We start from the raw sequence: 27388 nt of genomic DNA, 5'->3' as shown, positions 1-27388 counted from the left end.
AATCGCTCGTTCACATCTGCATTCTCAAAAGGAACGTCAAATATACCGCTTCGATGGCTCCCATGTCTAAGACAGGCTTGTTTCACACTCCTTTGATTCGCTGCGTGAGCTTTCTGCCACATATCTGGCTTTTTTTTCCAACGGATCCTACCATAACCTCAAGCCTATTGCCACAGCTTTATCTTCGAGCACCTCACAACCTGAACGGATCTCCAACAACGCTAGACTGTTTATGCGTCTCGTTTGAAGCCGCACTACGTCCGATGTGTCTTGTTGTGTTATATGATTCGCCAGGATGGCTGTCCTTTTTCAGGTGGGTCACTGCAAGGAAGAACATTGGTAGCAACCGCACCAACACGGGAAGCGCACAGCACGAGACCGCAGCGCAACGTTTTCAAGCTGAAAGTTTGCACGTGCTATTCCCAGCCCTGTCAAGCCGTCTACGTCGAGTTTCCCAACACAATAAAGCCCATTTTAGTACATTTATATTCTCTGTGACGTTAGGCTAGTCACGACACACTGAAAAAGATTCACTCCTTACAGATGCCGGTCGGTATAGGAGAATGCATATTCCGTTTTCCATGGCAGTTAAATTATAATTGTAATAAAAGATTGAGGATAGGGGCGATTGCTGAAAAGCGCTGGTCTTGCTCATTCCCCGGAAAAATCCCGAGCGAGCTAGAGCGAGAGTCCTCCTTCCCTCGTGCCTCGCAGGTGTTGGCAGAGCAGCGCGCTGCCTCCGCTCTGCAGTGTTTTCCTTCTGTTGAAAGGCGCCTTCGCGCACCAGGGAGAGAGCGGGCATTTAACGCGATAGCGTTAAAAGAGGAGGGACACCTAAATTTGATGGAATGTTTTCTTCTCTACAATAATGCGGAAAACACTACTATACGTGAATCACCTTGTGGTACTCGTCTGCGACCGCTAACAATTTGTAATCCAATTTTTTTTCATGCGGTTTCGGTTTCAACGGCCGAAAGCCGAACGAAGAGTGTTAACGGCAAAAGATTGCTTATAGTTCACGTGAGGCATGGAAAAATGCAATGTAATCACTGCTTCTACATCATCATCATCATCAGCCTGACTACGCCCACCGCAGGAAAAACGCCTCTCCCATGTCTCTCCAATTAACCTTGTCCTTTGGCAGCTGCGGCCACCGTCTGCCCGCAAACTTCTTAATCTCATCTGCTCACCTAACTTTCTGCCACCCCCGCAACACTTGCCGTCACTTGGCATCCACTCCGGCTTGCCTTTTCTTAGAATGATCTAGCCCAAATTAAATTTCATGTAACATAGACCTTTCCACAAGGTATCAAGTTGCGTTTTGCTTCGCTTCTGAATGCTCTCTTCTAAAACTGTCAGTGTATTTTTATACATAAACCAGCAAAATAATCAAATGTGGAATAACCACACAGGATTACAGTTGAACAAGAAGCAACGTTTATTGAAGGAACATTCACCCCTACAGAACAGACGATGCTAGAGCAAGCATTTAAACGAAGTGCAAGTGTTGTGCATCAAACTTTAAGCATGATCCCGCATAAAAAAGAACACCACAACCACCTACAGGTTTAAAAGTATGGCTGAAAAAAAAGAACACACTATGTCACACAGCAAACGGGAGATGATATATTGAAAATCTCTACATAACGACACAGCGGGGTTCGGTTACACTGCGACTAAGTAAACGCTCCCTACCGCCTTAAGCTGACCTCACACAGGCGGAATGTTCACCTGTGGGGTCCTTAATGGATCTTCCCGTCGCGTCGATATATGCCTGGCCACAACGAAGGGGGACCTTGCAGACCACACTTTTTGCACACTTGCGGAACTTGGAGACAAGCTTTGTTTTGGACGCCATTTCTTTAGGCTTGTGTTAGAAATGCGTGAGCACTGTGTCGACGTCTTACATACTCCTGTGAAAACGGGTCATGCCATGCCAACCACCTGCATTTTTTGGTCATGTTAAAATTTACGCATCTACGAGCAGAATTCAACCCCACGTATTCCATGGCAAAAACATTTTTTTATTCGCCTCTCTCGCCCCGCCCCTCCCCCCCCCCCTCTGTGTCTGCCCTCACCTTCCATCCCCTTCTATAAAGTATTCACCTTAGTATAAGCCCCACTCTAGAGAAAAAAATGCCTGCCTGATGCAGTGAGCCAATTCAACTGCTGCTCGAAGATTTCTTTTGCGGCATGGGATCGCCCCTTTTGAACTCTCCTCGCTGGCCTTCTTAAGTCACAACGTATCTATGCATCCTTTGATCATCATTGAAGTAGCACAACCACAAGGCAACGAGGAATTCTTGGGGTGAGATCAGTAACCACAACACAGGTGCTCAAGGACTTGGACTGCATCTTCCAGGAGAGGGCAAGCTCGAAGAGTAGTTCTGCAGTCACGCGAGCAAGCTTAGTTCCTCACTTTACGTGTATGGCTTATCCGTAAAAATGCCCAAGCCACACAAGCCTTGGATTGTCGAGCAAGTGACTAATCAGCTCCTCCAGGTCCCCTTGAATAGGCCGAAGCCTCTCCGGAGGCAATACTCCTTGAAGAAAACAAAAACCTCCGGCGCGCCACGCGAGCACCTTTTCCACCGTGTGGCACCAACCTGCCTGGCGGACTTGCGCGATGTGAAGAGGTTTTGCTTCGAAGGTTCCGCCTCCGTGTCGCCCTCACTTCAGCGGTAACCTGGTAATCGCAGGCACAGTATCATGCCCCTTTCTGTGATACCTGCCCTTCTGCCACGTCCCTGTCTGCGAGGCCGACACTAAACACTTGCTTTGCACCTGTCCCGCTCTGCTCACCATCCGGCAGAAACACCTGCTCCGGTGCAGACGCCGCAGGACGACCGCAGGATGTAGAAGCCTGGATTTCCGGGCCCCGCCACCGAACGTTACTGGACTACCTTCGAGAGTCCATTGTGCACCTATATCTGTAGACATTACTTTACGCCAGAGGGCAGCTGCCGGAATGAAGAAAACATAATCATCATTACCCCATCGTGCGCTCCAACTAAGGATATCCCATTCAGTAAACTTCCTTTTTTTTCAGAGAAATTGTGGAGTAAAATTTGACGAAAAGGGAATTCTTACCTAATTTCAGAAATGATTTCGTTTGGTTTATAGGGAATAATGTCCCAAAGCGACTAAGCTTGTGAGGAATGCCGTAAGGGAGGGTTCTGGAAATTTCGCTCACATCAGGATTCTTTCACCTGCACTGACTTCGCACAGTACACGAGCCTATAGCAGTTTGCCTCCATCGAAATGTGAACACCGCTGCAGGGACCGAACTCGCGTCCTTCGCGTCAGAAGCCGAGCGCCATAACCACTAAGCGACAACGGCGGTGTAATTTCAGAGATCTAGAGAAACTAAACTGTCTCACTTTTCCAGATTGCCAAAGTTTTCAAGCTTCTGCACAGCAATCGAGCCTGAAAAATAGCCTAAATTGTGTCGAACTAGAAGAATGTCCAGTTACAGCATGGATCATCACTGGCATTCATCTGTACCAGTCATCCACGATAACTGGTCTGTACATTCTGCCATCAAAAAAAAGAAAAATACAATTATTTATATTGCACCGCACACCAAATAGCCGGAAAAACAGTACACTCAGCTATCCATTTCGAATGGTCACGATTTGGTTCGGCAGTGGACACGACAGGCCTTACCAGTTGCACCAATCCACCAATGGGCCTAAATACTGTGAGCTATTCCCACGTAGGACAAAGTTTCTATCTTCTCCAACGAAGTTAGAATAAATCGCCAAATCTGAAAATATAGAGAATTTATGCTGTCACAAACTTGGACCGAGGGAATTCATGTTCTCATATACAACTGGAACAAGCTCTAAGAAACCTCTAGAGCCAACCAGACATGAGTTCAAGAACGAAGACGATGACTGCTATTCCAAGAAACACTGCGAAAAACCAGGAAAAAAAACTTAAGCTCGGCAATTTGATTCATGCGGACAGCGGCGTTTTCGGCATCACCAGCGTCGCTTTCGCACTTCGCTAGCCACTTAGCGCTCTTTGGAGGGTGAAGCGACGCTTCGCTAAGCCTCCTTACCACTTCACGGTAGCCGCTTAAGGAAAGGAAATCTTTGCGAACAACCGTGGTAATCCAAGCAGGGCTCAACCAATCTTTCGACTGCCGAAAACCACGTGTCATGGCTTTAGCAAAACACTCTTCCAAGCGGTGCGTGAAGCAGATGTGGCCTTTCTTTTCAGCACATGAAAGGCACTGCCTCACGTCTGCCACCACTAGACTTGTTCGCTTCGGGCTCCGCCTGTACACTGATCGCAGTTTCCCGTAGACGATGCTGCTACTAGCCTCGCTCCGAATAGCATATTCAAGGAGAGTGCCTCTAATGATGCACGGAGTGACGGTATGGCGGTCGATGGCTTCCTCAAGCTCTGGGAGAGTGTCAGTGACATTTGAGGACGTCTGTAGACTGAGCCTGGATACTAACTCGCTTCGGTAATAGCTGGAAAGGGGAAGGATGGCCACGATCCAAACCGAATACAAGATAGCACGTGCTCCCAATAAGCGCCTCCCGCGCGGAATCGGAGTCGAGTTGGCGAAGAAAGACGCAAGAAGGAACATTAAATATTTGACCATGGCACTCGGTGACCACAGATCTTGGTCCTTGATGTCGGCTACTGTCAACACGGCTAAAACGCAAGCCGTTGCAATGGCAAGCAGTGAGAGTCCTACCTTCGACTCGGTGAGGATCTCAATGAAGGAAACAGGCAGCGGGTCTTTGTCTTTCACGTAGAACGTTTCGTACAAGTAATCCAGGACGAACGGAATCGAGAAATCTCGTGATAGCGACTCTGTTGCAGCAGTCAAATCTCCCGAGACGTCCAAGTGACCTATGAAGAGATCAGTGAAAAGACGTTTGGGGTCTTTGTAGAAGTTCACCACGAGCGTCACGTTATACTGGCGGAGGGCTTGCCAAATATGCTCTAAATATCCGAAGCTGCAGCTCGGTGAGCTTCCTTTCATTTGTTCAACGGAAGCGCAACCAACCTTGATCACTCTGTTCCTGAGTTTGCTCGGCTTCTGTCGCTTTGAATCGGCCGCCTGCCGCCTAGTGCTGCACTGATTCGGCTGCAGCCAGACGAGCCCTATCTCGCTTGTACGCTTTACGTTCTCAAAATCATAGCTAATATTGCTGTGCGAGTTGCACAGAAGGCGATTGAACATATGCACCGCTTTCGTTTCATCCTCTGAAGGAAACCAATCAAGCGAGTTGAAAAGCGTAGCATAGTTTAGTGTCTTCTGGAGGCAGGCACACGCTTCTTCACCAACGTTCTGTGGTAGGATTATGTCTACGGTAATGATTCTTCCGACACACTCCCGTATATGAGCTGAGAAGCATGCACTAGGCAGTTCCCATACTATTGCACTCCGCTGAGAATGACGCAACCGGAAATAATCATTCGAATCCAACAGTTTTTGGAACGATCCAGACGTCGCGCGTTCGTACTTGGAGATGAGGGTACAAAGTATATTCACTTTACAGGTGCTCTTTTGTTGTGAAAATTCTGATCGTTGCTTCGATGAGTCCTGCCCTCCGAGCAGCAGCACAGGGGAGATGGCAAGTATCAGAGTCGTTTTCCACTGTGTTCGCATTTCTAAGAAAATTTGTCTGGTGTAGGTGAACAGAATATACAACTTGTGCTCACTGACATATATACATTCCAACCGGCCCTAGCGCGAGAAGGAAATCTTGTGTCCCTTCAGAGTTCGATTGGAGTTCTCTTTCGAATAACTGTCCTTTGTCTTAAATCGTAAATTGTTGAGCCGGTGCTTTAAAAGACGAATACTCTATACATGTACCAAGTGGATTGATATTTTGCCTGCTTCCATGCACTGCACCAAAATCGACTAAAGGATTCGCCATGTGGCGCAAGCGCTGATGTTCTAAATTTAGGGCATGAGAAGGAAAATGGAAAATAGTTTAGTAGCTTCGGTTTGTTAAAGCGAAAGAAGAAAATATAGTTTAAGAAGAAATTGCTCAGCTCCCTATATAGGCATTTGATCTCTTCTAAGAAAAAAAAGAAATTCAAAACATCAAAAATTACTTCAGTCCAAAACTCCGTGCACAGTCCAAGTTTCTGCACGCAATAAGAAATCAGCTATCCAAGTCAAGTTTCGCCAAAGTAGTTTCGTGCGAACACGCCCATCAAAAGCTTCAATAAGAACTTTGACAACACAGATCTACTTGAAGTCCAGAATGCGGTGACGTGGCTGCTTAGGGAACCAAGAAAAAAAACGTTAATAACTGCCAACTCGCACACAGAGAATTGTAGTTACCTCGTGTGGGTGCCTCACTGCACAGTCTTAAATCTTCAGTAGTCTTACAGTAGGCTTATACCATCTACGGAGCGAGGAATGGCATCATATAACAATTCAGTCTGTTTTCATTCCATCTGGTCGTCACGTCCATCGCGATGAAAGAAAAAGGAAATGGCAAAACCTAGGACCAACCACAGGCGTGGTCTGTGCTTTTTGTGGCACCGTCGATGTCAAGCCTACTGCCGCCGCATCCAGTCCGGTCTAATGGCGGGAACCACGTTCGAACACATCTTTGCAGAGTCCCAACACAGTTTGCTTCCCAAAACAGGACCCTAAGTGCCGATAAATCTCGTCAGAAATGTGAAACGCGTTGTCGTGCTTTGTTGTTCGTCGGAGCCGATCCACCAGCGAGACACATGGCTCTATGGCGCATCTGTGAAAGGAAGTCGTACCATGGGCGTGTTTCTGCCCCCGACCCGTTCGACCTGATCCCTCCTGAACTACGTCACCTGAAGCAGCGACCAATGGCAGGGAATCAAAATAAATCGAATCGAAATGACTCGTTATATCAAATGGCCGCATTGGTACGTGTTCCAGTGCTCTTGTAGTAGCCATGGCAACGGCTGTCTCTGTTATCATTACTGCCCGGGAGCGTACCGAAGACGTACCGAATTGCATCCACTTAAGTCATTCCTGAGCTTAAATTGAGGCTGCTCTGCTCAGAGAGCACGCCAGGCGCTGTGTGAAAGTGACCTGTTGCACTGCCGCTTTCTCGAAGAGAATTAACAGGTATCAGAGAACAATAGAAGAGACCTATTGTCCCCTGTCGTCAACATACGCTGTCCACAAACAGAACGTGCGCACCAGCACCCTGCTAGCACGGCAGAAAATATGACGCCAATGTGAGTCCGATATTTACGAAGCAATTTTCAGCGAGCAACGATTGAAGTTATCACCTACAGGCTGTTCATTCCAGCGTACTGTAAAGAACACATTTGAGAAAAGGAATTACTTCGATTCGCTCTGGTATCGCCTCCAGTCATCTGTTCAAAAATTAAGTGCTCTTCTTCCTTGCTATCCCTACAGAAACGAAACACTCGCGTGTCCATTTTTGCGACGATGCAAAATGAGGTGCCAATTTAAAAAATGCCTTAAAGCGATTTTGGGACAGCGCTTTCGGAATTCGAAGTTTGCACATTCTTGTGAAACACTCTAAGCGGAAAAACACAACAGGCCCAGTAACAAATTACAAGTTAAGTTTTGTCGTCCTTACGTTACGACAGATTTTTTTCTCTACTATCGGGCAGTAGTCTGTTGTTGCGGAAGAACTGGCCCTATCTTTAGCACAGGAGGCTGCTCAACACTACAGAAACTCCTGTTCTGACTAAAGAATTTGTTTTTTTCTGGTTTCAGAATACTACAAAAAAATCTATCATCACAATAAAAATTTTCCTTTCGTGTTTTCCGATAGGGCTGACAATATTTTTATCGAGATGAGGCGACAATGCAGCCGTTAGTTTTTGTGGCCAGCATGACACTTCTGATCATACGACGAACGCTTGCAAGATCACTTTTGCACTGAAGGCTGAAGCCGAAGGGAGAGAAATTTAGCACGCAGTGTTTATGTTTGCGCTAAAATTGCTGTCATACAGATCACGCGCTAGGCGCCGTACAGTTGTTGTATGTTGCTCTAATATTTTTTGCGAAAGAAATAGCTTTAAAGACTTCTGTGAACCCCGAAAAGAGGCGTATGGACCACGCCGCCAATAACAATTGGCCACAACTGGGTCTATGCACCAAAAACCGGCTGGAACGGCGGAAAGAGGAGAGATGATGCGGACTTGATATTTTTCAAGCAATTTCCAGAGATCAATATCTGACACGGTCACATACGGGCTATTTTCTGCCATGCAAGTTGGAGCTAGTTGGAGGAAAAGGAATACTACATTCACCGCTCTAATATGTACCGACAACGCTGACTATTTAAATCACATCCGTTAACCAAAAAAACACCTTAAGTGATAAGAACTCTCCCAAGACATTCCTTAAGAATGATTTGCAACGAGCAAACATTCTAAATCTAGGCGGCGTACATAAAAAACGCTAAAGAGTTAACAATGAGGGGCTCCCTGCACTTGTAGCGAAATCTAAGCCCAGAATCAGCCATTTGAAATTAAAAAAATGATTGTCAATTTTAGTAGTAAGGGTAAATGAGAATTAGGTGCGCTTGCTGTTTGTTTTTCCGTTCGCTTCCCATGTTCAGATCCTATGTTCATGGATGGCACTTTTTCGAATAGCGAAAATGGGTTAAGGTTCATATATGTGGAATTGATCATTATCTGCATTCGTAGATCCCTGGGAGTCTTCCTACCACTCCTGGCACATGCAGTGGTGCCGCGGTGCAGCGCCACTGCCCTACTCTGGCAGGTGCTGCCATCGGTGGGAGTCCTTTGGTGGCATGAGTTGGGTTAAGATCCAGGTTGCTCCTCCCGAGCAGCCCTTCACAGTTAGTTGAGCTGCCTCCTGGCACGGTGGGAAGGTGCTCACCTGCCCACCGAGTGGTCACTGAGTGCCAACCTCGTGGTGGGCAGGTGATCAGCCTGCATCAAAACCGGCTTAATATAAACATACAACGACTAAATGCAGGCAATGGCCACTATACAATTCGGCGCACTAAAACAACCTACACAGTTACAATAACAAGGTGAAGGACATAACAAAGAACTTGAGTAAAAAAAAATAATTCATTGCTGAAAAAGGCTGTCTTAAGCAGGAAATGATTTTAACTCCCGTTCTCGCCAAACTGAAGCGAACGTCGTATAGTAACCACGGTCAACCAGGGTGAGAACAAGATGCGGTGCCAAACCGAACTTCGAACGCACGTTAAAAAAGCAGAATTGCAGGCGCCAGTGAAGCCCCTGAAACTTCGTGCAGCAGCGCCAACCGCTGAGCAATAGTGGCGGTGTCGACTTTGCGGACCCCTACCACTCCAGGGGAGTATGATACACGGCTGGAGATATACACGAGGAGAAACAAGTGGACGGCCTCCCGTTCGGAGCGCCCAGCTCAACGCATTCGGAGGAGGGTAGCAATCGCCCTCACAGCCTTCCATCCCGACTCTAAATTCATCCTCACAGACTCTCGCGGAGCGTATCGTAACTTTGGGTTCGGTTGGATGACTCCACTTGCTCCCCAAATTCTTCGCCACAGCACTCGCGACTGGGATGCAACTCATCGCTCAATCATAAGGGTACCGGCCACCAAGGCGTGCCAGGTTACGAAGCCGCCAATGAGGAAGCCCGCGCACTCACTTATCGTGCACCAGGCGTTCCTTGGGAGGACCTTAACCCAAATCACAGCCATCTTCTTTTGTTTAAAGATATTACTTAGCACTATCGTGTCGAACACCAGCGCTACCCGATTCCTTTGCAGGGACTGGGTAAAGCTGGCGCACGAACTCTCCTTAGGCTCTTTACAAACACCCTGATGTGCCCGGCAGTTCTCAAGCGCATTGATTCTTCTTTACGGCAGCTGCTCATTCTGTGGGGAGGTGGCCGACCACTTCCAGATGATTTGGGTATGCAGGCAAAATCATTACCCCCCCCCCCCCATCACTTCTTCCCCCACCCGAGAGGACTGGGACGCGGACCTGCTCGGCTGCCAGGAACTATCGGCCCAACAGGCCCTGCTTCAGCGGGCCTGTGCAGTGGTCAGTATACCAACGGAGTCCCGGAAGGAGGAACTCCGCCTAGTACAGTAAGGGGCGAGACCCACTAAGAGCCTCTCCCCGAGCACCTCTCTGTAAATATAGCTAAATAAATGCTATTCAAATGCGCCCTCGCCTCTCCGTCTTTCCTTGTCCTATACGTTGTGCCTTGCCGGCCTGCTTCTCATTTTGTTGGGTGCTTTAAAAAATGTGAATTAGCTGAAAAAACCCAGGATATACGATGCGAAAGCTATTGGTGTTCATTGTTTCATTGGCGTTGGCGTTGACAACGTTCTGGACACAGATGATTTAGAGGAAAGGGAGGGAGAATAACTGGCTCCCTGGGTCAGGCGACGCCTCAATCGCGCTATGAGGTACGGGGCTATAGTGAGAGTGAGAGGTGTTGGCTGCATGCATTAGCGCTGACAACGTTGCGGCAGACAAGAGGCACGGCACCATTATCTGCCACCTGCCAGGCTAGTAGTATGGGCGCGCTGCCTATCCAGTGTTCGGAACGCAGTCAAAGCGCGTTTTTGCAGTTGGGCGTCAACGCCAGGTATTTTCGTATAATAATCTCGCCTTCATTATTGCTTTCAGGTATTTTCGTATGAAAGCGAGATTGAAGTGTCCACTGACCCAGGGAGCCAGTTGTGCGCCTTTCCTTTGTTGAAAATGAACGCCCTCGACAACATTGTGAATGCTAATGAGCCCAATTAACACCATTTTATTTGTTTTTTAAGGAAAGGAAATGACACAGTAACTGTCAGATCATAGTAGACACACGAACCGCGCCATACAGGAAGGGATAAAGAAGGATTGAAAAAGGAAGAAAGAGGAAATTGATAATTCGTTTTTGAGAAAAGGCAGTGGCGCAGTATCTTCCCCACATCTCTGTGTACACCTGAATCGCACCTTAAGGAAAGGGTGGAAGAGAGAAATGAGAGGAAATAGTCTCGGTGGCGGCGTTGCCAAGGCTACGGCGCAGCTGCGGTCAAAAGAAGGTCAAACTAAAGCTCTCGGCGACATCGGTGCCGCTAGGAAAGAACCCATAGAGAAGAATCAGAAAAAGGATCTATCCAAGAAACTCAGGCAAAGGAAAAATCTTGCAGATACCAAGAAACATGCACCCCGAATACCACAAATCAAGAGCAGAAAGAGCAAGATAAATTCAGGACAGCTATCGAAAAGAAGCAGGAGTTGCATTCACAGACGCGGCAGAATACAAAGACAAAGATGTCGTGCCTCCGGTAGTGGTAGATGACAACGTTAAAATCAAAATGGCAGTAACCCTTAACGGAGATAAACCGGACAATGCCGAGGAGGTAGCGATAGCACAGACATAGCAGATCCAAATAATCAGATTGTGATCACAGACTCGCAAGCCGCCTGCAGAAACCTCGTCAAAGGGAGAGTTGCCAAGAAGATGGACACAATCACGAAGTAAAATTTCAAAAGGATAAAAATGGTCGCCGTAATATGGACACCTGCTCACGAGACTCTTCGAGGTAACAATGGCGCCCGCGCCGCAGCCCGAGGACTTCCTTTCCGGGCGTTATCCGAGGTCGGGGAGAAGAAGGAAACACTAACCACATACTGGAAGCTATTACGGCATTTCTGACTGGAAATGAAACCATACCCACAGTTAGGCTCACAAAGAACTCACTAAGGAAGAAGTAATGTTACGCAAACTACAAACTAACGCATACCCACACCTCAGCCTTCTGCGTAAGATAAATCCTATGCAATATTCAGATCAATGTCCGTTTCATAAGAAATACTCGGATATATTTCATATGGTGTGGGCATGCCACAAAAACATAGCAGCGATCATCAGAAACCCCACAATTGAGCAGTGGGGGGAAAGCTGATCAGCTCCCGCCTGGAGGACCAGAAAGCACTGGTGCAACGGGCGAAACAGGCGGCCATCTCCAATGGGGTTCTCGACTAAGGTCTGCACACATTATTCTTTTTTCCTCATAAATAATTTTTTTGCATTCATTCATTCTAGGCGAGTAAAGCTTTCGCTTTAGGGCTCATTCACACTTGAGAGTCGCAGAGGTCGCGCGACTGTTTTGGTCAAAAAGCGACTGTCGCGAACGGTCGCGTTGGTCGAAAAGCGACAGTCGCGGGCCATTCGCTCGCTGCTCGACTTTGCAGCCTCGCGACTGTGAGTCGCAAACGGCTGAACCAATCAGCGGCGCTTCCGAAGTTGTCGGAAGCGTTACCTAAATCCGGTTGTTCATTCCTGAAGAAAAGATCGAAATTTGCGTCAGACAACAACATGGAGCACTCCGCAGAGCTGCTCATCAACGCTGTGCGAGAGCATAGATTTCTATATGACAAATATCATCCAAATTTCGAAAACTGAAGTAAAAAGGACTTCGCATGGGAAGGTATTCAGCTTAATCCGTAAGTATACCACGTTTTTTAGATGTGCTGAGTTTGTGTTGTAGTATGCATAATGAGGGCGGCTTATTTTCCCTCAAGAGCGCGTGCTAATGTTTACATACAACGAAAACAATACTTCGAACTTTTTTTTCTTCGATCGCTTGGCATTCGTCTCTGTTTCGCTTGAACTGCGGGAAGACGAGACCTGTGTTTTCCCGCTCGCGACTCGCGAGAGACGTGCGTTGGCTACCACGAGGACAGTTTACACTCGGACTCCTTTTTTTTCTCTCCCCGTGCCCTGTCCTTAACGCTTGCTCAAGTGCAAGTTATTACTACACACGTTTGTGCTCACCCAATTGCGGTACTTCAGTGCCAGCACAAAATATTCATACGCTGAGCATGCAGACACATTAGCATCGCCATGCAACGCAATGTCCTAGAGAGAAGCAAAAGAGGTCACGACTTCGATATAGGAACCCTTTGAGCACTGTCAGACAGAACAAGCTTAATGCACAGCCTTTCATTAATGATGGTTATTTTATTTTCCAGATATAATCATGAAATTTTTATCCTCCAGGCACCCAGGCGGAGCACAAGTTCAAAAACATAAAATATATACATGACGAAAAAATAAGAAATAAAAAATCAACTAAAGAGTGGAGCTGGAGCGGCAGGTATCCCTGCTATAAAATGGCCACACTTTGAATCCATGATGGCGCTGATGGACGCTTCACCGCATCCTGCACGGTGAGTTGAATTTCTAGGATATTTTTCTGCTATGAGAGTAATTAATGTCAAGTCGCATGTTGCAATGACCAGTGACCAGTTGTCCTCAATTCTGTGCATGTAATCAAGCAGCTATATTTGTTCTCTTGACAGTGGACCATAATAAGCTGAACTACATATTATGTTTTTCCCGTACGCTTTGCAGTACAAACGATAATGATACAAGGTGAGAAACAAAAGGCAACTAAAAAAACATATAGTTTTCTGCAAACAAATTTCACAACCAACTGCACTTGGTCATTCAAAAAGTCCATTCTGGTTATCCTGGTGTAAAATAGGTACGTTATTTTCTTTTCAGCTTCACATATGCTGTTGACGAGGCTAGCGAAATGTTAGTGACCAACAGGAGTCTCTTTAGTCATGACTTCAGACGTATGCCGCACGGTATGGGCCTGCCAAGACAGCACGGAAACAAACATGATAAAAGGACCGATGATTGAGCGGTTGAAGGAAATGCTGGCTAGCTTAGGCCCAAAAGTTCAGCAGGAGCTGACCTTGGAAAGCGGTCTTTTGAAATTGGTCTGCTATAAACTGCTGTCATTAGTGCAACCAAGAACAGAGGGTTTTAGGAAACAGTGTATGAAACAAGCAATGCCTATTGCAGTTACTCTTGAAGCATAAACCCCCATAATCAGGTATACAGCTAGGATTTAGGGAAAAAAATCCATGATGCATTTGCACAAACTGTTATCATGCTGTGGCATATTGATCCTCGATCTCAGCCATTACAGCACCACGTAGGCATTCGAAGGGCTTGTGGAACCACTGTCTCAGGCCTCACTGAGGCCTCACCACTGCCTCAGTGATGTTGAGGGGGACACCTGGGAACAAGAGTACAAAAAAATTCAAACGCTCTAGTAGATTTCACATTCTTGTAAGCCACCTACTTTTCAGTATGTTGTGTTTCGCTGAAAATTACATGTGCAGGAAAAGTGCCCTAATGATACTCGTCTTGCAGATACAGTCCTGACCTGCATGAGCAAGATCCTGCTCAGCTGCCGCCTGCAAAACGGTATTTGTGCAGTTTCTAGAAGAACAGTTAGTTAAACAGGCGTACCAAGACAAGTTCTTTCGTATAATACAGAAAACTGCGTGTTGCACTGTAGGCCATAGATGTCGCAGAAAAAAACACAGAAAAGCCTGGGTGAATTTATAACCTTTTCATTAAAGAAAGTGTACATGTTTTTGTTCAAGTTTAAGGCATTTGCAGCAAGGTTCACTGTGAGACTGATTTTTTGTCTGTTGCTCTCCCTTCTCCAGTCTTTTTGCTCAATATTTCCTTCGGTGATGTTTCGTGAACTTACTCACCAGTTTTCACTACTCCAAAATGCTTGGTCTACAGGAACGCAGGTGACGAAAACGTCATGCAGGCGTGTGTTAGCCACCTGACAAAAACTCGGGAGCAGCCAGAAAAGCAACAAAAAGATGACATCGGACTCTTCTGCATGCTTTTAGCCTCCCGCCTGCGACGCCTGCCACGCCACGTGGCCGAATAACATCGAAATGATGACGTATTACGTGCAGCTCAAGACTAAAACTTAGTTGTAATTAGTGGTGGTGTGCTTTTATTTTTCATGGTACTGCCTCGATGGAAAGAAACGCGAACAACTCGGCGCAAACACGCCCCGCTGTTGGAATTTATTTTCATCGCGCTTTTACCTGGGCGGTACAAAAAAAGACGATAGAGTCGTCCTAGAATGCATCATGGATGATCCTAGGATCTTTTTGCTATCACTGAAGTAAAAGTACGCTGAAAAGAAATTGAAACAGCGGAGCGTTTTGGCGCCGGGTTGTTCGTGTTTCTTTCCAACAAGGTAGTACAAATGCTTTCTACAAATGGACGTGCAGTATCTACTAAGTCATTTTCTAGCTTACTTTTTTATGCATTTAATCATTGTACTCTAATTTATAATACTCAAATCAACACATCCTAATTCAGATTTAATGGTATTCAAACGCCGTAGTTCCTGTTTTTAGCGCTGTCTTACATGATATGACTGAAGTGTGATATTTTTGATCCTCCTCCCTCAAAGCCCGACACGCTTGGGGAAATGAAACCTCATAAACCCTAAAAGCAATCGTGCTTTGTGTAAGGTTGGCTCTAGAATTTTTGAGGCATCACAGTCGAGGTGTCAGGGGTTTGACGTCCCAGAAAACTCGGCCTATGAGAGACGTCGTAGTAGAGACAGGGATCAAACATGCATATTTTGGGTCAACATTCTGGCGCCATAACCACTGAGCTACTGTGGCGATGTGACTGCCCTGAAAAGTACAAATGGTTGCTGCGTTTAACTGGCCCATATAACAATATTTAAGTGCCTAGTATTTATTTATTTATTTATTACTCACAGCGACTATGTCAAGGCATTACACTGAGGGGGGGGGGAAGAATAACATATTTCACTGTTCCTGTTCACGCTCCAGTTCATTTTTATTAAAAGTGAGATTATTTGATATTTTAAAAATATGCAACTGAGAGATTTCAAATGGCTTTTTACTTCCATAAATACATGTGCAATCGTTATCTTCAACCAGTCACTTCTCATGTTACTTGTGCTTCCCTTATAGGTAATCTCACTGCATGCATTGTTCTTGTGAAAGAAGCTCATATCTTCCCTGTTCATGTGAATGTACAGTCTGTTGCAAAAATTTTCAGTCCGCTGCGCCATTCGAAACAACGGCGCAGAGACTTGTAGACTTTTGTTGCAGACAGTACATATTTTTTATTAACCAAAACATCGTCTTGCAAGCATTTATTCCATAAAATAAAATTCGCCATTATTCAACTCCCCTTCAGTTACTTATGATCCCCAATGACGGTTGGTTGTTGCCATGGTACTGCACCTTCCATGACAAATTGGTGCGTCAGCTTGTTACGCACTTGTATTGCATGCCTGGGAAGAAATTGCACTGAAGTTATATTTCATAATCTCCATAAACCAACTCCAGTGCTGCATGTCACACAGTGGCAAAATACTGCGAGCCTCTGATGTGTCAATTAAACTTGGTCTTCTAAAAGAGGGTTCTCCGGAACCCTCTAGTTTGCTCGGCTATCTTTTTCCTTTCGGGTTTTCTGCACATAAAAAATCAAAACAAATTACATGGGGTTTAGTAAGTTGAACAGCTATGTTTGCCAAAGCCAGGCGCCTACAGTAGCACACTGACAAGCGTGCTCCTGTTCTGGTGACGCCCTTAACGTGTACAGTGCAAAGCTCGGGACAACTGCCTATACTGTAACAAACCTCGTACCGTGTTGCGTTGCAGCCTGTGAGTCTTTGTGCCTTGAAGACCAAGCTGGAGTCATCATCCCTCCAGCTTCCAGGAGAGAGGCGCCCCTCCAAATCTTCAGTATCGGCAGAGCCAGGCGGGTAGTACATTGAGGAGGATTCTGCGGACTCTTTAAGGAGATAGTTGCGCAGCACTATGCATGCACCAACATATCTATTGATGTTAATGGCTTTTGCCTTAAAAGGTCGCCGCAGAATCCTCCACCTCTGCGCCAGGATGCCAAACGCATTCACTATTATGCGTCGTGCCCAGCTTAGCCGATAATTGAAGATGAGGCGCTCATAGTTTTCTAGCCGCGCAGTTTCATGCAGGACTGAAGACAATAACAGGAGAGATAAAGTACAGAGAACATTTTCATACACTTCTAGGTCATAAGCAATGCACTGTAAGACCAAACGGTCTACTTTGTTGCATAGAAAGCATGACCTTGGGGCCTTCACTGAAGCTGAAAAGTTTCAAGTTTTAAGAATACTGAGGCTCGTGCTTCTATTTATATAAAAGTTAAACTACACGTGTTTTGTTATTTTCCGGTACTCCTGCTACGGCACACTTGGAGCAGCATTTTTGGAATGCGATTTCGGTACGCTTGTTTAAAGCGTAGTCACTGGCTTACAGAAATGAACCACAAACCACCTAGTTAGATGAAAAGGTGGTGTTGCAAAGGCTGTGCTGATGATTTGTGGCATCCAACACAAAACTGCAAACATGCTTTAAACTGACCTATATTAAAGCCTTCTTGAAATTGTAACATATGAAAAACATTCATGAAATCAGGCATGCAGCATTTTGAGAGGAAAAAAATGGGGAGAATTTTGATTATGACTGATGCACACTTCACTGCTTGATCATGCCAGTGATATAGCTCTTTTCGTTTTAAGTAATGTGAAACTTCATATGTTGACCACTACCTCGTCTTAGATAAGGCCTCATCATATACCCTTTCAGCGGGAAGGCCTCGTCTCCGACGAAGAAGTATGGCAGTGGCCACTCGCTGCCTACAGGGTTTGCAGTGGGAAAGCCCCATTCACCACCAGCTATCTTTTTTTTAACGGTTGAGGAGGCGAAAATTTCACCATCGGAGTCACTGCCAGAATGCCCAATTTCAATATAGCGAAACCTGTATGAAAAATAGTTTGAAACTCAGTGCAGATATACTAGCAATGATTGTGTGTTTCTGCAACTGCTGTTTTGGATTGAACCTGTAAGTTACGTTTAAAAGGTCACACCATGATGCAGTTGCTGAGAGTGTGTAGTGCTCAATAAATTTATGCACGGATTGAAACCCAAAGTGCTTAAACGAAATGGTGCCCTATGCATGGCATCGAGATTGATCATGTGTTTTGTTCACCGCTGTCTGATAGTCAGCAATCATTCAAGTCTTTGGTGGGTCTTATAATTAAGGCGTCGTTGAACTTAACCTTCAATATGACTGGCTCGCCACGAGTTAGCATTTTTTTAATTTTGATGCCGAGCCTAGTGTTCTTGCTGTTGGCACTGCAGCTTCCGCTTCCTACCCATTTCCATGCATCTGTCGTTCTGTGTATTTTTTATGCTGAAGTTCATCATGTACGGGAGCAGTTTCTGCGATATTGCAAAGGTTTTACTCTGTGGCTGTGCTCGTTGTCAATGGCCACGTTATGAACCATCGGATGATGGTGAAATGTTGTCCGTCGATATGAGAGCTGGTTGTGTGAAACTTTTCTCCATGCTTATCGGCGTATGCAAACGCTACGGGAGGTATATGGCTGCATTTATTGGCTGAGCGCAGTGCAACCCGACACGAACCGTTCCTCCATGTGAGATAAATGTATAATGTTTCAATATAGTTAATGCCTTTTCACAACACACTTCACAATATGTTCGCTCGAGTCCGTCCTTTTCATTGCTTTAGACTACTTGTCCGATCATCTTGGCGATCAGTTATATCACACACAGCATAGCCACTTTCATCCCCCTGCAAAATGGCTAACCAAAAGCGAGGGGCGTTGGCTCCTTCTCTTAATACCAACATGGTGCCGTGCCCGGCAGGGCTGCAATATTCTAATCCGTTTTTAACGAGCCGCGCCAGTATTGTGGATGCGCGTTCTCGGACATGTACCACATGGTGTGAGCATGCCCCTATAACCCTGCTTACCATCCTTTCCCCTCACCTTGTCGAGAGAGCTGGGAGGCTGCTCTGCTCGGTTGATCTACGTTAGAGAGCCAAAGAGCTCTCGTCGCTCAGGCCCGAGCTGCCGCGGAAGCCACAAGGGTCCCGACTAGGGACCTGTCCTAGAATTTGTAAGGGGCTGGCCCTTAAGGCCAGTCCCCGCTCGCTCCTGTAAATGGCCTTTAATAAATGTTTTCCACGACCAACACTGCGACTTCGGATGGCGGGACATCGCTCACTGTCCGAACCGTCCAGAGACGAGGGCAGACAGTAAATACATTCCGTACTCACTTAAATTTACCATTACCTCTTCTCGTTTTGTTTACCTTACCCCTTCTTCCTATTGGCTTTACTAGGGCTCGGCAGCTCTATAGCGGGTCTTGGCGGAGCAAGCGCTCTCTTTACGGGGCCTACTGGCCTTGAATGAAGTTTTTCCTCCTCCTTGATCTCTACCTTTGCCTGCAGGCAGCCAAAGCTTTGAGGCTTTGGTCCCGTAAGCTGGGATAATATAACAGAAATTCGAGAGAACATTTGCAAACCCAAAAACGGGTCTGCGAGTAGCTTTGCTCTTGCGGCATACCGGACTCAGAGAAATCAGATCCTTACCAACCGCAAATGAGGCGCCGATAGTTCTTGATATATATACTTGCCTGATTTCGGCAAGGTTTTTAATGGCTGAGTTTCATTGCAGCTAATCTATGGTCCTTGCGAGTCTCTCGGACTCACAATTTTGTGGAGTGCAGCAAAAAAAATGCTTTTCAGGTGCATTTTTTCTATTTTGTAACTAAAAAAACGACAGACTTCGCCTAAAGATTTCTCTGCTTCATCGCATTGGAACAATGTGTTTGACAGTCTTGGCGAGAGAGGATAAGGAAGGAAAACTTTTATTGACCAACAGAAGGGTAGCCCTCTGTCTACCCGCCTGGATGATGGGCGACAGGACTTGACACTCGGTGGCAGCTTCGGTCTGTCGCACGAGTTGTAGCTGAGTCGCCGGGTCGAAGATCAGCAGTTAGGCCTCCCATTGGTCTTTCGTCTTTATCCCTCGTTCCTCCCGAGGGGCATGAGGACACTTACATAGCATGTGTTCCAAGGTGGCCTAAGTTCGCAGTTTACACATCTTTATAGACTTTATGGAGGACTACAGTGGCTGTGCAGTCGTTATAGATATCTTCCAGTATTTTCACATCAGTATATCCTGATCACACAAAGCCTGCATGAATGCTGAGGTTTCCACAGAGTTAAATGCTTTCCCGCGTCCAATGAAGGCTTTAATGGGGTTGGTTGTGCCCGAGAATACTGAACATGGGCCTCTATTAGCGACTACATTAGCAATTGTGTTATTGGGAGCGGATAGTAAGCTTGGCAGTCAAATCTTTCGAGTCATTGACGTCTCCTTTGTTATGAATTAATATGATGTTAGCGTTTTTCCAAGCTTCTAATACGCTCGAGGTTATAAGGCATTGTGTATAGAGGGTGACTACATTTCCCAGCAGAGTGTCCCCACCGTTCTGCCTTCCTTAATCAGATTTGCTCTTACCTGATCCTCAGCTGCTGCTTTTTCCCCTTTGCAATGCTCCTAAGGCTTTCTTTATTTCCTCTTCAATTAATGGCGGGATGTCTCATTGCTCTTCTCTGCCTCTCTCATTAACACCCTAATTACTGTGGCTACTTTCAAGATTTCTGCAGAGCACAACGGCTACTTTAACTATCTTATCCATATTGGTAACCACAATGCACTCTATGTTTTTTGACGCAAACATCGTATCTTTAGTTTTGCGTAGTTGTCTCTTCACCTCTTTCAGACTACCTCCATTCTTTAGGGCATGTTCCATTCTTTCTATATTAAACTTCCTTATGTCGGTCACCTTGCGCCTATTGATTAGGTTTTACAGTTGCGCCAGTTCTATTCTGTCTGTCAGATAGTTGGGAGAATATCATTAATTACGCGAACATTAAGGTTGGCGTCCTCAGTTGAAGCCGATTATTTTTTCTGCACCGAGATCCTGAATTCATATACTTTCTCTCTTACCACTGACTCGTTCATGGGCTTCGCCCTTCCTAGCTTTTTACGTTCTCTCTTCAAGTCTTGGCTAATTCGAGATCTTACAATCCTGTGGTCGCTGCAATGCACCTTTCCGACCTCCGCATTTTCACACCAATGACGTCTATTTGATTTTTTATCTGATCACTCGGGCTCTTCCACGTACATTCTCTGTTCTCTTGTTTGCCGAAAAAGGTATTTATGGTCTGTAAATTATTTATTTCTGCAAACTGTACAAATAATTTCCCCTTACTATTCCTAGAGTCTACGCCAGAGCCGCCCAGAGCCAGATGTTTCTTGCCCACCTGGGCATTAAAGTGGCCGACCAGTATACAGTGTACTGTGATTTTACATTGTTCATTACCGATTCCACGTCTTCATGGCAGTTTCAGACAACATGGTAGTAATAATGGCTGGATGTAGGCGCGTAGGCATGCACTTCTTTTTAAAGCCTGATTACGATAACTGGCGTTCCGCGTCCGGGGGTGCCTTCAGGGATCCCTGACCGCATTCGATGCCAGCTTGCGCCGCCTTGGTCTGTCGCTGAGCGCGGACAAATCGGTGGCCATGGCCTGCGTTTCGCTCTCGCGCGCACACCTTGCGCCACTGTCACTGGACGGGACTGCGATTCCATGGCGTAAATCGGTGCGGTACCTTGGCCTGGACATCGACTGGCGCATTTCCTTCCGCCCCGCGGCGACCAAGGCCTGTCTGCAGATGAAGAGGATCACCGCCGCCTTGCGCAAGCTCACCGCTTGAGGCCAGGGCATCTCCCAGCAAGCTGAGCTGCGTCTATACAATGCCGCAGCTTTGGGGGCGGTGCTCTATGCGCTGCCGCTCGTCACGGTGCGCAAGCCGTGATGGAAGAAACTCGAGCTTCAGCCCCGCAAGTCCCTGCGCGTGTGCCTAGGCCTGCCCAAAAACTCGCAATGCGCCGCAACGTTGGCAGAGGCAGGAGCGTGGCCACTTGAGCTCCAAGCAGCGCGCAGGACATTAAATCACAATCGACCGGCTTCACCGCGCACCGGACGGCGGTTCGCTGCTACAGCGTATGCGCTTGCAGCCGCGCTCACGAATGGGCCCGGCGTTGCTCGAGTATGAGCAATTGACACAAGGCCCACCCCCCTACGGCTCCTGCGCGCCCTGACCTGCTGCCTCGGAGGTACAGCGAGAGATCGTCGGCATTGCGGGAAAGCGGAGCACACCCCTCTGTGCTGTGCAGCAGCTGGCCAGAGCCGTCATACACGAGGAGCTCCAGGACCAACTCCTCGTGTACACCGACGGCTCAGTGGCCCGCGACAGCTGCTCCCTTGCTGCGGCGGCCACCATCCCCACCCTGCAACTGCACAGCCAGCAACACGTAGCCTTCCTGGGCTCCTCCGCCACGGCGGAGTTGATGGCGATCCGGCTCAGGCTGGACCTGCTGCTCACCGTCGGCCCTCCGCCGCCCTGGAGTGCTCTGCTGTGCGACTCCCGCGCCGCCCTCAGCCGCCTGCAATCTAACGGCCGCGGTACCCCACTAGTGCGGGAAATTCGCTCGCGCATCGAGCGCCTCTCGCAGAGAGGTTGTGCCGTGCGTGCACAGTGGGTGCCCGGTCACTGCGGCATCGCAGGTAACGAAGAAGCTGACGACCTCGCGATCGCTGCACACCCACTACCTGCCAGCGATCTGTCCCTTGCGCTGGAGGACGTGCGCGCGGCCATCCACGGCCATCTCCGAAAGCAGCACCCCTACCCACGCATCGCGGGAGGTGAGCGCATCGACAGTGTCACCGGCTGTCGCGCACTTACACGGTCACAACGTGCAATGATCCTCCGCGCGCGCATTGGCTGCGTGTGGCACGGGGAACGACGGGTGCGTCACGGAATCGCGACGAGTGATGTGTGTGACGGATGCGGTGCAGTGGGAACACTACAACACCTACTCCTTCGCTGTGCCGCGTTCGCCGATGCTCGTCGCGATATGCTCGCGGCCAGTAGGGCGCAAGGCATACTACCAGACTCCATCAAGACTCTATTGTGGCCGCAGGGCAGTGCGCGCACTCGTGAGCGAACTTTGGTGAGCCTCTTTGCATTCCTCGAACGTCCCGTCTGTTCTCCGTCATGTAGTTACACGCAGTGACCGAACGCTCCGCGAGTTCTACCTTGAACGATTAATAACTGGACGCCCCACTCCAGTTGTAACCATCCCAGTGCTGTGCGCTTGTGTGATTTAATTCCTCTAAAATGAACTAATCACGTGCACAACATGGAAACATTTCTTATTGTGTAAATAGTTTGTATATATTACTTCTCACCCTATCCTCTCTTCCTGTCTCCTCACCTCTTTCATTTCATGTCTCCATTCTGCCTGCTATCCTTTATTTCCGCTGCCCCAGCTCAGGTGCTTCAGTATCGATGGCAGATGCCGGGGCTAGCAAAAATCTTTTCCTTCCTTTTTACTATTATTTTTAATAAAACCACTACCACCACCACCACCACCACCACCACCCTCTCGTTAATACTGTAGAATTCCTATACGTTGCCAGCTATATATCCCGATTGGTGAAGAATCCCACTCCTTGTTCTCGCCTGTCCGTTGAGCCATGATAGCCGAGTACATTCACGCCCCTTAGTACTGTATACACCCCGTCTAGCCTCCTAACTTCACTATTAGCTACAAGGCCTTCCATTTAATACCAGCTAGTTCCTCGAACAGCACTGCTAGGGTTGCCTCGCTAGGTAAGGTTTTAGCGTTAAACGTTGCCGGGTTCGGTTTCCAATTGCAGCCTGTCCGGAGTCAGAAATATTTAACCCCCTCCGCTGCGTCACAGGTCTGACCACCGCATAGTGACGTCAGTTGATGAGTAGCCGCTGAGGACTGAGGATTAATCGTCTTGTTCATAGAAGGTTGCGGCCAAGTACTACCCCAGGGTGGCCAAATCCTGCTCTGGTGAGGGAGTGCTTCGTCGGTTCTGGTCAAATAAGGGCGCACCCCCGAACTTGTTATACGCGGATTTTTTTAACCCGGTGAAGGATTGCAGGGGCAGCAGGATTCGAACCGCGGCCCTCCACTCCATCGGTACGCAATCGCTGCACATTCCAGTAATACTTAGCAGTCCGCAGCTGTTGAGTGGCATACTTTTTTATTATTAGCATGCGCGCATATCTTTCAGTACACATCTTGATGCTCGGGATAAGGACGATAATACTGACTGACCTGCGTCAAATTGAAATTCATCTGAATAATTTTTTTCTACCTCTATTGCAGTCCCCAAATTTAAAAAATATCCCGACTGCACGCTGCCACAGCGCTATTTTAGCGCCCTCAAGCGCACTTTGAAGGAAGCGCGAGTTCTCTTGCTCGCATCGAACGAACAATTAGGACATCGCTAATTATGACTGATGCGAGGTTAGTTGTGTCCAAAAGTTTATGAAGGGCAGTTCGGGCGCAAGGGAATATATTTGACGTGTAAATGAAGGCGATTCGGACGCTGCAGCCTCCCAGGATTCTTTCTGACCCTTAACTCTCCTCGTCATTCCCCGTTCCTGAATAAAATTCTCAACTATTTCACTTCTAGGCATTCATTCAGAGCTTTATCACTGTTATCATGCTAGGCCGTCCTTTCAGAAACTCTCAGTAACTACCGCGTCCCCTCCTCGGCTGATGAATACTGGAAATTTGATGAGCGCCGCATCGTTACAAAGACTACCTAAGTGAGCCGGGACACGTATCTACTCAATAGTTTTAAGTTAAATTTTTGACCCACTGTGTTCATTGCTGCCCGAGAAATTCCGTCCCTCGAATAATTACGTCGAATTTAGAGTCCTTTTGTTTAGTATCACCGTTGGTGCCAATGACCGCAAAGGCGATACCCGCATCAGAACGCTGCAATCGACTGCTTAATAAAACACTGGCGTATGCGGTAACGGTAGGAGACCCTGCGAGGTGAGCGTGGTTTTTGCATGGAATTGTACGCTATATTGGCAGCCGGGATAAATGCTTTGAGACGCCGCTGATGTGTCTTCCTTCTACTACATGCTTATCGCGTCCTCACGCTTTGACGCTCCTCGGCCAAGGGTTTTTTAAGGTAGGGACACTGGCTAGTTGGTGACTCCTCTTGGACGTAAACATGCGCGCAGGAACACACGGACGAGTTAAGTTCATAGATACCAGCGCTAAGCACGACAATCGCGGGGCAGTAGCGCGCACTCACACGGTGTTTTTAAATTTTTGTGCTCTGTACTTAAATATATATGAAAACTATATCCCCATTTATGGGAGTGATGTGTTATGACACTGCTCATCACGACCTACAACATTTTTATTAGAACATTTGTGCCCAAAAATAGCAACCAAAAACAAATTAATTCTTCCTAATTTTCCAGCTTGAAGTTTCGTAAAAAATATTGTGTCCTGTTCTGCCAGGCTGCGAGCATTGCTGCGCTAAATCGACGCGCATATAAAACCCGACGCATTTTTCTAAGCCTTGGCGAAAATCAAATGAAATACTCTGTAGTTCAAGGAACACCCCAAACCTCTTTTTTTCTTTGTTTGTTTCTTTGCGGTCGAAAGACCCATTTCTTGAAATGGTAGTGTAAATTCTCTCTTTGTGATGGAAGATATAATACGACGAATCCCTCAAGAGTTAACAGGACTTATCTTATGAAAGATAGAAAAGAATCATGCACCACTCTCTCGCTCTCTTTACTTCGGAGGTGAGCTAAATATTTACGTAAACTACAGCAGAAGTGACCTATCATGAATCGCTAGAGTTGCCAACAAAATCAATACTTTGCTACGAAAACGGCGCCAGGAACAGGAGGGTGGGGGGTGGGGGGGGGGGGGCGGGGTTGGTCAAAGCACAGAGCCTCTACTTTTGAAGTATTGTTTGTTAGATATCAAGAAGGTGCCAATAGGAAATTGTTTCCGGCAGTAAAAGTAAAAACGCCTCCACAGATACAACGATTTTAGATAAGCAGCATTATTTGATCTCATGACACACTCAACCCGCCGCGGTGGCTCAGTGGTTAGGGCGCTCGACTATTGATCCGGAGTTCCCGGGTTCGAACCCGACCGCGGCGGCTGCGTTTTTATGGAGGAAAAACGCTAAGGCGCCCGTGTGCTGTGCGATGTCAGTGCACGTTAAAGATCCCCAGGTGGTCGAAATAATTCCGGAGCCCTCCACTACGGCACCTAATTCTTCCTTTCTTCCTTCACTCCCTCTCTTATCCCTTCCCTTACGGCGCGGTTCAGGTGTCCAGCGATATATGAGACAGACACTGCGCCATTTCCTTTCCCCAAAAAACCAATCATCATCATGACACACCCAAAAGACCCCTGGAAAGCGAACAGCGTATTTTGCGGAGTCAATAGAGTTCCATATTATTTTCTCATCGTACGCTGAAAAAAATAACACAAATTACTTCTGAAAACAAGTGAACCACTTTTTTATTTTTATTTCTATGGCATGACAAATGACATTACAGAGTATGTTGCATAATGTTATGCACAATGCCATCTTTCTATATTGTACTTTCTAAATTATTCAAACGGTCTCAATTAATTGTTATACTCTGGGACATCACTCTGTAAACTTCGCATCTATGCATTTATACATTTTATTTTCTACGAAAGGACTACATTTCAATGTGTACCCGTATTTTCACTTCGTTTCGTAATTTCTCATGTTCCTCAGTCTATGGTTCATAGCATACGCAAATGTGCACTTCAAGACGAGAGAACGCGAAATATCAGTTCGATTTGTCTGTAAATAATGAAAGAAGCGCTGTGCACCATTGTTCGCGCATGAACGCCTGAAATCACCGTTTCCATGGGAAAATGGCAGCCAGCGTTAATTTTGCATTGAAACACTCCACCGACAAACGAGTGTTGCAAAGGAAGGGGAATTCTTTAGTTTCCTTCTTGAATCGCAGATCGAAAAAGTTTGATCGCAAAAGAGCTTTTGTTCCTATTACGCCACTTCAGTTTACAGTGGAAGGAAAAATTGAGCTCCTTTGTTCCAGTGCACCAGTTCATTCACGGGTGGCAACAGCGCAGCTTTCATGGGTATCAAAAATAACGTGAACGCTCTCACATCTAAAAGGATGCCTCGTTCATTGTCCCTCACGCAGAGTCTCGTGATCGTACTGGTGTTCTGCAATTGGTAAACTCATGGACATACAACGATGTGCATTCAGGATGTATGGGATGGAAGTGTCGCAGAAACCACTGAAATTCACGCTCTGTGCCTGAACAAGTTTGCCATTCAAAAGGCTCTGCCAGCAGTCTTCGAGGAGCCGCACTAAGTTGGTTTTGGTGCATGAACCGGAGCCGCTACGCCGCAGTGCTTGAGGAAACATGCCTGCGTTACGTCCACGTTATGACGGCTCTAGGAAGTCCTGCCCTCACCCAGTCCTGTCTGAAAGCGGGGAAACTGCACCTGCGTAAGTTCCCTTTCGTGACTTGGGTTCTTCGCAACAATTCGGTGGCGGAAGGCTGCTTGCAAGGGTGGACATCACGGAATGCACCAAACTGCACAATACGCCAGAGCAAACTCTTGGATCGTTCGATCTCTCCAAGTGATGGCTCTGCCTTTTTGCCGTCAAAAAGAGTATACTTGTATCGGCTCGGCGGCTGAAGTGTTTCCATCGGCTCTGCATTTTAATGACGTCAAGTATTGCAGTTGACCACTGTATTTCTCGAGAGAACACACTCAAACTCTAAATGCCAGCTTTAAAATATCCCCC

The 27388-nt window shown here is 47.0% G+C and overlaps 1 protein-coding gene across 1 annotated transcript in view; it reads left to right on the top strand.

Moving 5' to 3' along the window:
* The window catches only part of LOC144102440 (uncharacterized), a 44184-nt gene extending 17237 nt beyond the window's left edge, over positions 1-26947 (top strand). Inside the window, exons 2-3 of the mRNA XM_077635710.1 lie at positions 314-405; positions 26840-26947. Coding sequence (XP_077491836.1) covers positions 314-405; positions 26840-26947 — 200 coding nt within the window. The remainder of the gene's footprint in view (positions 1-313; positions 406-26839) is intronic.
* The last annotated feature ends 441 nt before the right edge of the window (positions 26948-27388 follow it).

This window comes from Amblyomma americanum, chromosome 8 (genome assembly GCF_052857255.1).
Source record: "Amblyomma americanum isolate KBUSLIRL-KWMA chromosome 8, ASM5285725v1, whole genome shotgun sequence".
Taxonomy (NCBI): Eukaryota; Metazoa; Arthropoda; class Arachnida; order Ixodida; family Ixodidae; genus Amblyomma; species Amblyomma americanum.
Note: the sequence above shows the minus strand (reverse complement) of the source record. Positions and strands in the feature narration are given on the sequence as shown.